The sequence below is a fragment of the Rhinoraja longicauda genome, chromosome 40 (assembly GCF_053455715.1).
Source record: "Rhinoraja longicauda isolate Sanriku21f chromosome 40, sRhiLon1.1, whole genome shotgun sequence".
Taxonomy (NCBI): Eukaryota; Metazoa; Chordata; class Chondrichthyes; order Rajiformes; family Arhynchobatidae; genus Rhinoraja; species Rhinoraja longicauda.
In genome coordinates, this window is record NC_135992.1 from 15,906,052 (window position 1) to 15,922,352 (window position 16,301).

Consider the following 16,301-nt stretch of genomic DNA (forward strand, 5'->3'; position numbering starts at 1 on the left):
GAGATACAGCGTGGAAACAGGCCCTTCGGCCCACCGGGTCCGTGCTGACCAGCGATCCCTGCACATTAACACTATCCTACACACACTAGGGACAATTTCTACATTTTACCCAGCCAATTAACCTACATACCTGTACGTCTTTGGAGTGTGGGAGGAAACCGAAGATCTCGGAGAAAACCCACGCAGGTCACGGGGAGAACGTACAAACTCCGTACAGACGGCACCCGTAGTCAGGATCGAACCTGTGTCTCCGGCGCTGCATTCGCTGTAAGGCAGCAACTCTACCGCTGTGCCACTGTGCTGGACACATGGCCTACCCCTTATTCTTAAACTGTTCTGGACTCCCCCAACATGGGGAACATTTTTCCTGCATCTAGCCTGTCCAATTCCTTAAGAATTCGATATGTTTCTATAAGGTGCCCTGCCATCCCCTCCCATGACCCGAGGCATCTGTGTCTCACCTTGGTCTTGCTGTCGAACTGCTCCTTGAACTGGAATACGCTGCCCGCCTTGCTCTTCAGATCCAGCCACTTGCCCTTGATCCACTTGATACTCGGCTTCTTCACCAGAGTCGACGCGTCCACCTTGGCGATCAGAGTGAGGGCCTCCCCTGCCGACCAAAGACAATCTCTCAGTCACCAGTCCCCTAGTCCAGACACAGAGTGCTGGAGTAACTCAGCGGCTCAGGCAGCATCTCTGGAGAACATGGACAGGTGACGTGTCAGGTCTGGACCCTTCTTCAGACCAAATCAACCATGTGAAACGTCACCCATCCATGTTCTCCACAGATGCTGCCTGACCCGCTGAGTTACTCCAGCACTCTGTGAAACGTCACCCATCCATGTTCTCCACAGATGCAGCCTGAGGCAGCAGCTCCACCCGCTGCGCCACCGTGCAACCCTTATCCACCTCCAAACATTCCCATCCACAACTCTGTCGTTAACCTTCCAGTGTTCATCCCACATCTTCCCATCTTCCTCTGGTGGTCACGGGGTTAATGATAACTAGCATGGGACAGGCGAATGGATGGCGTGTTCAATGTAAATAGACATAGAGTCATGGAGCCAGACAGCATGGAAACAGGCCCTTCGGCCCACCGTGTCCATTCCGGCCAAGTTGACATACCAGGCCAACATTCGGCTCATCGCCCTCTAAAGCATTCCCATCCATTTATCTGTCCAAGTGTCTTTTGAAATTCATCAGGATGTGACCATGCGTGGGGCTGGGTAATGATCTGTGAACGCCGTGGGAGTAGAAACTAGGAGCTGAGAATGGAACTGTGAAAAGATAATGGGTACTCAGCAGACAGCTCTGTAGGACACTTTGTGCTTGGTTTAGTTTGGAGATACATGGCGGAAACAGGCCCTTCGGCCCACCGAGTCCGCGCCGCCCAGCGATGCCCGCACGTTAACCTACAAACCCGCACGCCTTTGGAGTGTGGGAGGAAACCAGAGCTCCCGGAGAAAACCCACGTGAAGAACGTACAAACTCCGTACAGACAGCGCCCGTGGTCAGGATGGAACCCGGGTCTCTGGCGCTGTGAGGCAGCAGCTCTACCCGCTGTGCCACCATGACGCCCTTGTGTCAGAAGGGTCTTTGGGCTGTTTCCATGACAACAGAGATAACCAGAAGTTCTGGCTAAGATAGTGGAATAAGTATTAGAAAGGAACTGCAAAGTGCAATTACAAAGTGCTGGAGTAACTCAGTGGGTCGGGCAGCTTCTCAGGAGCGCTGATCGCTAAGGCCGAGCGCATGGACATTACTGGGCTTGACCTTCCACTGACTGGTCAACACGCAACAAGAAAGCTTTACACTGTACCTCACTCAGTACACGTGACAATAATGAACTAAACTAAACTGTGGGGAACAGTGCGGGTGTCAGGAGTTATCGGCAGAAGGCAGGAGAGTGGGGTTAGGAGGGAGAGTTAGATAGATCAGCTGTGATTGCCTTCTTCCCTACAGCCATCAGGCTGTTAAACCCTGCAATAAGCTCTGATCTACAATAGACTAATATTATTATTATTATTATTATTATTATTATAGACAATAAATAGGTGCAGGAGGAGGCCATTCAGCCCTTCGGGCCAGCACCGCCATTCAATGTGATCATGGCTGATCATTCACAATCAGTACTCCATTCCTGCCTTCTCCCCATACCCCCTGACTCCGCTATCCTTAAGAGCTCTATCTAGCTCTCTCTTGAATGCATTCAGAGAATTGGCCTCCACTGCCTTCTGAGGCAGAGAATTCCACAGGTTTACAACTCTCTGACTGAAAACGTTTTTCCTCATCTCTGTTCGAAATGGCCTTAAATGGTCTTAAACTGTGGCCCCTGGTTTTGGACTCCCCCAACATTGGGAACATGTTTCCTGCCTCTAGCGTGTCCAACCCCTTAATAATCTTATATGTTTCAATAAGATCATATAATCTTATATGTTTCATGTTCACACTACCATTGTTTGTTTTGAGTATGTGTTTATATATATATATATATATATATGTGTGTGTGTGTGTACTTCTGGATGTGTGTATGTATACACACTGGATTTGTTTCTCTCTCGTTTATGGTATTGTTTACAGTGTACCATGTTCACACATTGTGTTGTGCTGCTGCAAGTGAGAATGACATTGTTCTATCTGGGACACACGACATTAAAACACTCTTGTCTCTCTCTCTTCTCTCTCGAATGGTGGAGTAGGCTCGATGGGCTGAATGGCGGGGTAGACTCGATGGGCTGAGTGGCGGAGAAGACTCAATGGGCTGAATGGCCTGATTCTACTCCTATCGCTTCTGGCCTTATGATCTGATGATTTGGAGAGGGGTCCCTACAGATTGCCCCCCCGTGCCCCGCTAGAGGCTCGGACCCCCTAGCATACGCTGACCCCACCTTGCGCTCACACTCACCCATTTTCACGCACATCATGGCTTCGGGTTTCAGGATGAAGAGGCCGGTGAGTTCCTGGTGGGCCTGGTCTGCCATGGCTTCTGTGGACAACAAACAGCGACCGAGGTCAGGATCACGCTGCGGATCCATCTAACCAACCAACGCAGCCAGCTCAATATCAGAGTATGTTCTATGAGGGCGTGCTCCAGACCGCTCGTAGTAGGGGTCGCCAACTTCCTCGCTCCCAAATACGGGACAAAGGGTGACATCACCGCCCTCACCCAGCCAGCGACCACGCGCTCCCGCTCCACCAATGGCGGCCGCCATTGGTGGAGCGGGAGCACGTGGCCGCTGGCTGGGTGAGGTCACGTGGGGCGCGGGGCGGTGACACCACCCTTTGTCCCGTATTTATTTGGGAGCGAGGAAGTTGGCAACCCTACTAACACAGGACAAGGGCGGTCCCCATAAGGGACAATCTAATTTAGCTCAAAATACGGGATGTCCCGGCTAATACGGGACAGTTGGCAACCATTTCGCTCAGTCCCATCTCTCATTCCCCCACAACGCCATACACGAATCACAGCTGACAAAGTCTATTTAAATGTAAATTGAAAGATTATGGATATACTTGCCCTCCAGATGCGAATGGCAATGAGCAGCGGCCAACACGGTCCCTGACTGATAGGGTATTATGCAGCGAGATTGAACCATAACCGACCTTCTGTACAAATCTACACCCGTCCTCTCTATTTACGCTTGGAAGCAAACTGATAACAGAGTCATAGCAATTGTCAGAAAGACTTGAGCACTGGGCCGGGCTTTAAATACCTCTCTCCCTGCCTTAATTCACAGTGAAATCTTTCTTTCTTTTCAAATCTTTCTTATTAAATTTCAAAAAATTGATAAGTGATATTGAAACATAGGGTTCAGGATTACATTAACAACAAACATAACCTAAATATAAATCCAGTGTCAAAATACATATTGGGTATAGACCTCCCAGTCTCTATGTAATTATAGATAAAAGGTTAAAAGAGAACTTATATAGAAACATAGAAAATAGGTGCAGGAGTAGGCCATTCGGCCCTTCGAGCCTGCACCGCCATTCAATATGATCATGGCTGATCATCCAACTCAGTATCCCGTACCTGCCTTCTCTCCATACCCCCTGATCCCTTTAGCCACAAGGGCCACATCTAACTACCTCTTAAATATAGCCAATGAACTGGCCTCAACTACCTTCTGTGGCAGAGAATTCCACAGACTCACCACTCTCTGTGTGAAGAAATGTTTTCTCATCTCGGTCCTAAAAGACTTCCCCCTTATCCTTAAGCTGTGACCCCTGGTTCTGGACTTCCCCAACATCGGGAACAATCTTCCCGCATCTAGCCTGTCCAACCCCTTAAGAATTTTATATGTTTCAATAATATCCCCCCTCAGTCTTCTAAATTCCAGCGAGTACCAGCCCAGTCTATCCAGTCTTTCTTCATATATTTAAAAAAAGATAAAAAGAAAAAAGAAAGAAAAAAAATAAATAACCCCCTAAACTAAAATAAGCAAATGACAAAAAAAACAAAACAAAACAGAATCTGGGCTGCAAACAAAATGTCAACAGTTTAGACCCCTGTTTGTTGTCAAATCTGTTCCACCAAATAAAGGTAAAACTGGGGCGGCACGGTAGCGCAGCGGTAGAGTTGCTGCTTTACAGCGAATGCAGCGCCGGAGACTCAGGTTCGATCCTGACTACGGGTGCTACACTGTAAGGAGTTTGTACGTTCTCCCCGTGACCTGCGTGGGTTTTCTCCGAGATCTTCGGTTTCCTCCCACACTCCAAAGACGTACAGGTATGTAGGTTAATTGGCTGGGTAAATGTAAAAATTGTCCCTAGTGGGTGTAGGATAGTGTTAATGTACGGGGATCACTGGGCGGCACGGACATGGAGGGCCGAAAAGGCCTGTTTCCGGCTGTATATATATGATATGATATGATATGATGATTATAACGGCTGGAGGGGGAACAACTTATATCGTGTGAAAATATTGAATAAAGCTTCCCCAAGTCCTATCAAATTTAACCGAGGGTTCAACAATATCACTCCTGATTTTTTTTAAATTTAAACATGATATCGTTTCAGAATATCAATGGAGTGTGGTAGGAGGATTAGTGAAACCTATTTGCAAACCTTGCAGGAGATTGTACTGGCCTGCTACAGTAGTCATCTTTCAAAAGGTAAAGGACTTCAGTGTAAGGCTACTGTAGTGTTGAGTGAAATAGGGTAAGATCTCTATACTAAAACTCTCGTTAGTTTGTTTGTGTGTTCCTGAACTACAGCCAAGACGGTACACGGTAGCGCGACAATGTTAGGCCCACCTTGCTCAACATCGTTCCTTTGGTGCTAATGGAAGAAGTTTCATTGAAATCGGTGTTATATTTTTTAAGTTATTCACGTTTTTAAGTTTAAATCTATCTCCTAGGGAGGGAGGGGGGAGGAGGAGGAGGATAAGGGGGGTTGTGGGGGATGACATCTGCCTACTACACGACAACCCTGCCTCCAAGTTGGAAAAGGTGCAGAGAAGATGTTGCTAGGACTCGAGGGCCTGGGCTACAGGGAGAGGTTGAGCAGGCTGGGACTCTATTCCTTGGAGCGCAGGAGGATGAGGGGTGATCTTATAGAAGTGTAGAAAATCATGAGAGGAATAGATCGGGTAGATGCACAGAGTCTCTTGCCCAGAGCAGGGGAATCGAGGACCAGAGGACAGAGGTTTAAGGTGAAGGGGGAAAGATTTAATAGGAACCTGAGAGGTAACTCTTTCACACAAAGGGTGGTGGGTGTATAGAACGAGCTTCCTCCTCAAATTACTTCATATCATCATATCATATATACATACAGCCGGAAACAGGCCTTTTCGGCCCTCCAAGTCCGTGCCGCCCAGCGATCCCCGTACATTAACACTATCCTACACCCACTAGGGACAATTTTTACATTTACCAAGCCAATTAACCTACATACCTGTACGTCTTTGGAGTGTGGGAGGAAACCGAAGATCTCGGAGAAAACCCACGCAGGTCACGGGGAGAACGTACAAACTCCTTACAGTGCAGCACCCGTAGTCAGGATCGAACCTGAGTCTCCGGCGCTGCATTCGCTGTAAAGCAGCAACTCTACCGCATACATGATCAATTCTGGACCCGCCCACAGGTTAAAGCAACAACTGGATGTACAATTGAAAGATGATAAAAGGTGTGACAAGGCGGAGATGTTTTATACTTTCTAGGAACAGAATTAGGCCATTCAGCCCATCAAGTCTACTCCACCATTCAATCATGGCTGATCTATCTCTCCCTCTCAATCCCATTCTCCTGCCTTCTCCCCATAACCCCCAACACCCGTACTAATCAAGAATCTATCAATCTCTGCCTTCAAGATGTCCACTGACTTGTGGCCTCCACAGCCGTCTGTGGCAAAGAATCCCACAGATTCACCGCCCCCTGGCTAAAGAAATTCCATCTCATCTCCTTTCTAAAGGTGCATCCTTTAATTCTGAGGCTGTGCCCTCTGGTCCTAGACTCTCCCACTTGTGGAAACATCCTCTCCACATCCACTCTATCCAGGCCTTTCACTATTTGGTAAGTTTCAATGAGGTTCCCCTTCATCCTTCTAAACTCCAGTGAGTACAGGCCCAGTGCCGACAAACGTTCATCATATTTAGCCCGATATGTTTTGAAGGGCTTGCACGGACTCGATGGGCAGAAAGGCCCCGTCTTTGCTCCACCATTCTCTGCCCGTTCTTGAGACGACTAATTAAATCCAAACACTTACCATCTTCGGGAAGTTCCGCCTGACCCTGTTCTGCAGGTTCAAGAAAAAAAAGGGAAAGCATTAACAACAATCACAGAGCAATAAAAACTCAAGAAACATCCAAGGAAGACAATTTTATCAACTATCCCCAGGTGACTGGGAGGTTGATTTCATTGGTTGGAAGAGGGTGGAAAAATTAAACGATTATTAGCTTAGTTTAGTTTCAAGATACAGCGCAGAAACAGGCCCTTCGGCCCACCGAGTCTGTACCGACCCGCGATCCCCCAACACTAACACTACCCCTACACACATTAGCGATCATTTTTACATTTACCAAGCCAATTTATCAATCAACAAAAACCAGACTCCAGCACTAGAAACGGGTCCCTAACCAAATGCCCACAGGAACCGTAGACAATGCACTTGGTACCACGAAGAAACAAGGAACTGCAGGTGCTGCTTTGCACCAAGAAAAATATACAGAGTGCTGGAGTAACTCAGCAGGTCAGGCAGCATCTCTGAAGAGAAGGAATGGGTCAAGACCCTTCTTCAGACTGAGAGTCAGGAGAGAGGGAGGCTAGAAGGTGTGAAAATGACAGATCAAAGCAGATGCTGATAAGGAAATGTAGAATGGTGGAATGGAGTAACTCAGCGGGTCAGGCAGCATCTGTGGAGAACATGGATAGGTGACGTTTCACAGAGTGCTGGAGTAACTCAGCGGGTCAGGCAGCATCTGTGGAGAACATGGATAGGTGACGTTTCACAGAGTGCTGGAGTAACTCAGCGGGTCAGGCAGCATCTGTGGAGAACATGGATAGGTGACATTTCACAGAGTGCTGGAGTAACTCAGCGGGTCAGGCAGCATCTGTGGAGAACATGGATAGGTGACGTTTCACAGAGTGCTGGAGTAACTCAGCGGGTCAGGCAGCATCTGTGGAGAACATGGATAGGTGACGTTTCGATTTGGGACCCTTCCAGTAGTCTGAAGAAGAGTCACGACCCAAAACGTCACCTATCCATGTTCTCCACAGACGCTGCCTGACCCGCTGAGTTACTCCAGCACTCTGGGTCTTGTTTTGTAAAGCAGCACCTGCTCGTTCCTTGTTTCAACATGTGGTGACTACCCTGATCCCCAAAGCCTCCCATTGTCACGATCCAGAGAACAAATCCGGGTGACGTACTTTGTTTCCATCAAAAACGGGTCAGAAAGATAAGTTCCTCACCTGGAGCTTGTTCGAGCTGAGGCTTGGCCTTTTCTGGAAAGGAAAGACAGGAGCACAGATCAGGGGGCGCTCAGAGGGAGAGGTGCAGAGATGTTGCCCGCACCCAAGGGCCAGCGCTGTACGGAGAGGATGGGGCAGGCTAGGACTTTACACCTGGGAGCGCAGGAGGGTGGGAGACTTTACACCTGGGAGCGCATGAGGATGGGGGGATCTTACACCTGGGAGTGGAGGGTGGGGGACTTTACACCTGGGAGTGGAGGGTGGGGGACTTTACACCTGGGAGCGCAGGAGGGTGGGAGACTTTACACCTGGGAGAGCAGGAGGATGGGGGGATCTTACACCTGGGAGTGGAGGGTGGGGGACTTTACACCTGGGAGTGGAGGGTGGGGGACTTTACACCTGGGAGCGCAGGAGGATGGGGGGCGATAGACAATAGACAATAGACAATAGGTGCAGGAGGAGGCCATTCAGCCCTTCGAGCCAGCACCACCATTCAATGTGATCATGGCTGATCATTCTCAATCAGTACCCCGTTCCTGCCTTCTCCCCATACCCCCTGACTCCGCTATCCTTAAGAGCTCTATCCAGCTCTCTCTTGAATGCATTCAGAGAATTGGCCTCCACTGCCTTCTGAGGCAGAGAATTCCACAGATTCACAACTCTCTGACTGAAAAAGTTTTTCCTCATCTCAGTTCTAAATGGCCGACCCCTTATTCTTAAACTGTGGCCCCTTGTTCTGGACTCCCCCAACATTGGGAACACCTTACACCTTGGAGCGCAGGAGGGTGGGGGGGGGGGGGGATCTTACACCAGTGTATAAAGTCATGAGGGGAATAGGCAGAGTGAATGCACAGAGTCTCCCAAATTACACCTCCTAAAGTGCAAAACTCCCCTTCTTGATCAGTGCGGGTGTCGGGGGTTAATGGGAGATGGCAGGAGAATGGGGTTGGGAGGGAGAGATAGATCAGCCATGATTGAATGGCGGAGTAGACCCGATGGGCCGAATGGCCTAATTCTGCTCCTCGAACCTACGAACAGCTCACGCTTACAATCGTAGAGCTACCCGGAGGGTCTCGGTGTTGATGAAGAGGTCTGACGTTTCAACAACAACAACACCTTAGTTCCCTCATGGGGGAGTCTTGGACCAGAAGCCTCGGTGTAAAGGGATACACCTTTAGAAAGGGGATGAGGAGGAATTTGTTTTAGTCAGAGGGCACAGCGTTGAGGAGGGAGAGGCAAGAGTTAACAGGAATCTGAGGGACAACCTTCTCACACAGAGGGTGGTGGGTGTATGGAACGAGCTGCCAGAGGAGGTAGTTGAAGCAGGGATGATAACGGCATTTAAAACACATTGATTAGTGCGGGTTTCAGGGGTTATGGGGAGAAGGCGGGAGAATGGGGTTAGGAGGGAGAGATAGACCAGCCGTGATCGAATGGCAGAGTAGACCTGATGGGCCGAATGGCCTAATTCTACCTCTATCATTTATGACCTTATGAACACAATTGGACGGGTACATGGATATGGGTCACATGCGGGCAAATGGCACTAGCTTAGATGGGGCTCGTTGGTTAGTATGGACGGGTTGGGCCGAAGGGCCTGTTTCTGTGCCGTGTGACTTCTCTCTGGTGGACATGTCAGGCGGAGTTCACAAGGTCATAAGTGATAGGAGCAGAATGAGGCCATTCGGCCCATCAAGTCTACTCCGCCATTCGGTCATGGCTGATCTATCTCTCCTTCCCAAACCCCATTCTCCTGCCTTCTCCATTCTTGTACTAATCAAGAATCTATCTGTAGAAACATAGAAACATAGATGCAGGAGGAGGCCATCTGGCCCTTCGAGCCAGCACCGCCATTCATTGTGATCATGGCCGATCATCCACAATCAGTAGGATCTATCTCTGCCCTAAATATCTCCACTGATTTTGCCTCCAGATTTCCGCAGATTCACCACCCGCTACCAGCCGAGCCGTCAGCTGTTACCCACCAGGTTCCTTCACTTCCAGATCGAACTTTTCCTTGGTGGTTCCGACCACAGCCATGTAGGCCGAGGCGTCCTGCTTGTTCAGGTCGTTGATGACCAGCGTGTGTTTCTTGCCCTCAGCCTTGATGGTGTACTTGGGACCGGCCGGGAGGTCCTTGCCTTCCTTCTGCCATTTCACCTTGACGTTGGGCTTGTCCACCTCAGCCACGAACTCCGCCTTGCCCCCCGGCACTCCCGCCTGGCTCTGGGGCTTCGTGGTGAAGCCGGCTGCTCAAAGACACATGGAACGGACGGTGTTAGGACTCAAGGGCAGGGGAGGAGGTGGGCAGAGCAGGTGGCAAAGAAGGACAGGTGGCATCAACCTGGGTACGTGATGGGCTCACCATCCCCAGCACGAGAACGTCAATGGCTTCCAGGATCCCAACCCATCTCAGGATATCTTTATCTTTATTTGTCATCCGAAAAACAAGTTTTTTGGACGAAATTTCGTACCAATTCACTCCTGCATCTGTGGAATCATCACCAGCAACAACGGGTGGAGCAGCGGGTAGAACTGCTGCCTCACAGTGCCCGAGACACCGGTATAACCTTGACTACGGGCGCTGCCTGTGTGGAGTTTGCACGTTCTCCCCGTGACTTTAATTTAAAAGAGAGTTAGATAGAGCCATGGATTTAAGAGAGAGTTAGATAGAGCTCTAGGGGCTAGCGGAATCAAGGGATATGGGGAGAAGGCAGGCACGGGTTACTGATTGTGGACGATCAGCCATGATCACAATGAATGGCGGTACTGGCTCGAAGGGCTGAATGGCCTCCTCCTGCACCTATTTTCTACGTTTCTATGACTGCATGGGTTTGCTCCGGTTTCCTTCCACACTCCAAAGACGTACAGGTTTGTAGGTTAATTGGTTTAGGTAAAATTGTAAAGTGTCCCTAGAGTGTGTCGGGTCATGTTAGTGTGTGGGGATCGCTGGTCGGCGCGGACTCGGTGGGCCGAAGGGCCTGTTTGCGCGCAGTATCTCTATACTAAACTCAACCGAACTAAACTGAACTAAGCAGAGAGCGATAGAGCACGGAAACAGGCCCTTCGGCCCAACTGGGTCACTACTGACCATCAAGTGCCTATTTACTCAAACACTTTCACAATTTCCTCTCCCCACAGTCCCATGAAACCCCCCAGACCCTGCCCCTCGCCCGCACACGAGAGGCCAGTTCACAGCAGCCAACCGCATATATTTGGGAGGAAATCGGAGCACCCAGAGGAAACCCACCCGGTCGGTCACAGGGAGAACGTGCAAACTCCACACAGACAGACAGCGCCAGAGGTCAGGATGGAACCCGGCTCCCCGGCACTGGGAGGCAGCGGCCCTACCAGCAGGCAGTGAAGAAAGCCAATGGAATGTTGGCCTTCATAACAAGAGGAGTTGAGTATAGGAGCAAAGAGGTCCTTCTGCAGTTGTACAGGGCCCTAGTGAGACCGCACCTGGAGTACTGTGTGCAGTTGTACAGGGCCCTAGTGAGACCGCACCTGGAGTACTGTGTGCAGTTTTGGTCTCCAAATTATAGGAAGGATATTCTTGCTATTGAGGGCGTGCAGCGTAGGTTTACTAGGTTAATTCCTGGAATGGCGGGACTGTCATATGTTGAAAGACTGGAGCGACTAGGCTTGTATACACCGGAATTTAGAAGAATGAGAGGAGATCTTATCGAAACGTATAAGATTATTAAGGGGTTGGACACGTTAGAGGCAGGAAACATGTTCCCAATGTTGGGGGAGTCCAGAACAAGGGGACACAGTTTAAGAATAAGGGGTAGGCCATTTAGAACGGAGATGAGGAAAAACTTTTTCATTTAGAGAGTTGTGAATCTGTGGAATTCTCTGCCTCAGAAGGCAGTGGAGGCCAATTCTCTAAATGCATTCAAGAGAGAGCTAGATAGAGCTCTTAAGGATAGCGGAGTCAGGGGGTATGGGGAGAAGGCAGGAACGGGGTACTGATTGAGAATGATCAGCCATGATCACATTGAATGGCGGTGCTGGCTCGAAGGGCTGAATGGCCTCCTCCTGCACCTATTGTCTATTGTCTATTGTCTACCCGCTGCATCACGGACTCCAGCCGCCGGTGAGGCTGTGCTTCGTAGAGACCCCCATGTGTGTCTCTCTCAGCACCCTGCTCCTCTGGCACTGTGCCAGGCCTAGCTATTTAAAACCCTCAGCCCATCACTGGTTACAACGCAGATGGGAAACATGGATGTACGAGCAGTTCCAAACTGGACATCGCCCGGTGTCCAATTAACTTTCTGGAAACTTCTGGAAACTGTTCCAAACAGATGGTTAGATGATTGAAGCAAATGATAGCAATATGGCCCCTTCAGCGTTAATTATAGAGCAACGACATTCAACACAGCACCAGTGAACCTTTACATGTCCATAATCAGCACAGGACTCGGGGAACATGTGCATAAGAATTTTGAAACGCAGAGGAAACTTGCAAAACAGAGGGCCTTTCCAGAATGTCTTTGAAATCACTGTCAGAGGTGGATAAAACCATGCGTGGTACACGAGAAGATGTACAAGGATAGACACAAAATGTTGGAGGAACTGGAGAGAAGGAATGGGCGATGAGACCCTTCTTCTGATGTACGAGGATGTTGTCACGACTCAGTTGTCAGGGGTTATGGGGAGAAGGTGGGGGGATGGGGTTAGGAGGGAGAGATAGATCAGCCATGACTGAATGGCGGAGCAGACTCGATGGGCCGAATGGTCTAATTCTGCTCCTACCGCCGGTCACCTAATGACTCGAGGGCCTGAGCCTGAGCTACAGGGAGAGGTTGGACAGGCTTGGATTTTATTCCCTGGAGTGCAGGGAATAAAATCCCTGTGCTCCAGGAATCTTATAGATGGTCTTATGGAGCTGGTGAAACATTGAGTGGAATAGATCGGGTGGATGCGCAGAGTCTGATTCCCAAGTTCGGGATTCGAGAACCAGAGGACATGGGTTCAAGGTGAGGGGGGAAAGATTTAATAGCCACCTGAGGAGGTATTGAGACAGGCAGCCTCCATAAAATGCAACGGAACTCTGCACAAGTCTCTGGTGAAACCCAGCACCAGGACCAAAATAATCCGACTGCCGTTTTAAGGCACCTTCTAGCGCCAGCGATATTTACAGCTCGCTCGACCCAATCTCCAGACTTGATGTCCCACTGCCATCGTTAACCCCTCGCACACCATCCCTCAAGCTAAAGTGCCTGCCATCCCTCAAGCTAAAGTGGTAAACTAACTGTGGTGTTTCATGCAAGAGCCAAGTGTGTTGCGTTGTCGTGTGTCCCAGATAGAACAGCGATATCCTTACTTACAGCAGCACAACACAATGTGTGAACATTGTGCACTGTAAATATAATAAAGGTGAAAAGGGTTGTGTGTGCGTGTGTGTGTGTATGTATGTATGCACACATGTACATACATAAATATACATACACATAGGGAGAAACATAGAAACATAGATACATACATATATACACACACACATTGAACGTACAAACTCCGTACAGACAGCACCCGTAGTTGGGATGGAACCCGGGTCTCTGGCGCTGTGATGCAACAGCTCTACCCGCTGCGCCACCGTGCCACAACCTTGCAGCGTTATAGCGCATCAGTTCCACAGACAAAGTCCAATGTCCGCAATGGGGTAGAGGTGAATCGGACAGTGCCCTAGCCTATGGAACGGCCGTTCAGAAGCCTGATAACAGAGGGGAAGAAGCTTTTCCTCGAGTCTGGTGGTGCGAGCTTTCAAGACTGTTTCACTTCTCAGAATTTAACCAGACAGAACAAGACCCTCAGAAGCTGCAAAGATCTAAGGATCTCACATCTAATCTAATCTAATCTAATCTAATCTAATCTAATCTAATCTAATCTAATCTAATCTAATCTAATCTAATCTAATCTAATCTAGTCTAATCTAATCTAATCTAAAGGATGAGAGGAGATTTTATCGAAGCGTATAAGATTATTAAGGGGTTGGACACGTTAGAGGCAGGAAACATGTTCCCAATGTTGGGGGAGTCCAGAACCAGGGGCCACACAGTTTAAGAAAAAAGGGTCGGCCATTTAGAACTGAGATGAGGAAAAACTTTTTCAGTCAGAGAGTTGTGAATCTGTGGAATTCTCTGCCTCAGAAGGCAGTGGAGGCCAATTCTCTGAATGCATTCAAGAGAGAGCTAGATAGAGCTCTTAAGGATAGCGGAGTCAGGGGGTATGGGGAGAAGGCAGGAACGGGGTACTGATTGAGAATGATCAGCCATGATCACATTGAATGGCGGTGCTGGCTCGAGGGGCTGAATGGCCTCCTCCTGCACCTATTGTCTATTGTCTATTGTCTAATCTAACCTAATCTAAGCAGCCTCCAACATTATAGCCCCATTCCCATCCCAACACTCACCCTCATTAAAAAATCCTCACAAAGAACCACTTCCCAACTTGGAAAAACCACTGGTGCAAACTAAGGGGGGCAAACTGCGCCCACTCCTCCCGACCCCGCAAACTACAGCCCCTGGAGGAACTGCAAGGGTCAACTCCAAGATGAGACCTCCAACGTTTTGAGTTTAACAAACTATGACATTTCATAAAGCAGTTTTACTTTCCGCAGGTGTAAACACAGCAGCGTTGCAAACAGCTGATGGACACGGAGTGTCCGTGTCACTGAGCTGGTGACGGAGGCAATGGGCACCCACACATCAGCAGCTGCCCGCCCCGCTCGGCATTGGGGCAAGGCCCAGCGGACTGGGGTCCCGGGGAGTGACGGGGTTGGGGGGAGAGTGGGGGTTGGGGGGAGAGTGGGGTTCAGGGGAAGATGGGGTTGGGGGTAGACTGGGGTTGAGGATAGACTGGGGTTGGGGGGAGACTGAGGTTGGGGGAGATTGGGGTTTGGGGACTGGGGTTGGTGGGAGACTGAGGTTGGGGAGTGGGGTTGGGGGTAGAGTGGGGTTTTGGGGGGAGAGTGGGGTTGGGGGGAGATGGGGTCGGGGGTAGACTGGGTTTGGGTGTAGACTGGGGTTGAGGATAGACTGGGGTTGGGGGGGGTAGACTGGGGTTGGGGGTAGAGTGAGGTTGGGAGGAGATTGGGGTTTGGGGGTAGACTGGGGTTGGGTGTAGACTGGGGTTGGGGGTAGACTGGGGTTGGGGGTAGACTGGGGTTGGGGGGAGATGGGGGTTGGGGGTAGACTGGGGTTGGGGGTAGACTGGGGTTGGGGGTAGACTGGGGTTGGGGGTAGACTGAGGTTGGGGGTAGACTGGGGTTGGGGGTAGACTGGGGTTGGGGGTAGACTGGGGTTGGGGGTAGACTGGGGTTGGGGGTAGACTGAGGTTGGGGGTAGACTGGGGTTGGGGGTAGACTGGGGTTGGGGGTAGACTGAGGTTGGGGGTAGACTGAGGTTGGGGGTAGACTGAGGTTGGGGGTAGACTGGGGTTGGGGGTAGACTGGGTTGGGGGTAGACTGAGGTTGGGGGTAGACTGAGGTTGGGGGTAGACTGAGGTTGGGGGTAGACTGGGGTTGGGGGTAGACTGGGGTTGGGGGTAGACTGAGGTTGGGGGTAGACTGGGGTTGGGGGTAGACTGAGGATGGGGGTAGACTGGGGTTGGGGGTAGACTGGGGTTGGGGGTAGACTGAGGTTGGGGGTAGACTGAGGTTGGGGGTAGACTGAGGTTGGGGGTAGACTGGGGTTGGGGGTAGACTGGGGTTGGGGGTAGACTGAGGTTGGGGGTAGACTGGGGTTGGGGGTAGACTGGGGTTGGGGGTAGACTGAGGATGGGGGTAGACTGGGGTTGGGGGTAGACTGAGGATGGGGGTAGACTGGGGTTGGGGGTAGACTGAGGATGGGGGTAGACTGGGGTTGGGGGTAGACTGGGGTTGGGGGTAGACTGAGGATGGGGGTAGACTGGAGTTCAGGGGGAGATGGGGTTGGGGGTAGACTGGGGTTGGGGTTAGACTGGGGTTGGGGTTAGACTGGGGTTCAGGGGGGGATGGGGTTGGGGGTAGACTGGGCTCCTACCTGGTTTCTTGGGCTCCGGCATGTCTCCGCTGTTCTACACGACCCGCTGGGGCTGAGGTGCCCGGAGATAAGGCGCTGCCGGGCGGAGGGACGATCCGAGCCACTGACACCTCCCCCCGGGGCGGCCGCTCCTCCCCTGGGAAACGGCCAGAGGGGAGGGGGGAGAGAGGGGGAGAGGGGGAGAGAGGGGGAGAGGGGGGAGAGAGGGGGAGAGGGGGGAGGGGAGAGAGGGGGGAGAGGGGGAGAGAGGGGGAGAGGGGGAGGGGGAGAGAGGGGGGAGAGAGGGGGAGAGGAGAGAGGGGGGGAGGGAGAGAGGGGGAGAGGGGAGAGAGGGGGGAGAGAGGGGGAGAGGGAGAGAGGGGGAGAGGGG

General features: G+C 50.8%; 1 protein-coding gene across 2 annotated transcripts in view; it reads right to left on the bottom strand.

Moving 5' to 3' along the window:
* The window catches only part of mybpc2a (myosin binding protein Ca), a 56,371-nt gene extending 40,344 nt beyond the window's left edge, over window positions 1–16,027 (bottom strand). The window contains exons 1-6 of one of the 2 annotated variants that reach the window (XM_078430701.1): window positions 15,932–15,989; window positions 9,893–10,156; window positions 7,908–7,940; window positions 6,706–6,735; window positions 2,906–2,986; window positions 462–610 (exon numbers count right to left, since the gene is read on the bottom strand). In XM_078430701.1, coding sequence (XP_078286827.1) covers window positions 462–610; window positions 2,906–2,986; window positions 6,706–6,735; window positions 7,908–7,940; window positions 9,893–10,156; window positions 15,932–15,953 — 579 coding nt within the window. In that variant the 5' untranslated portion in view covers window positions 15,954–15,989. Of the gene's footprint in view, window positions 1–461; window positions 611–2,905; window positions 2,987–6,705; window positions 6,736–7,907; window positions 7,941–9,892; window positions 10,157–15,931 lie in introns of both variants that reach the window. The other variant, XM_078430702.1, reaches the window with a different exon arrangement.
* Between the last annotated feature and the right edge of the window lie 274 nt (window positions 16,028–16,301).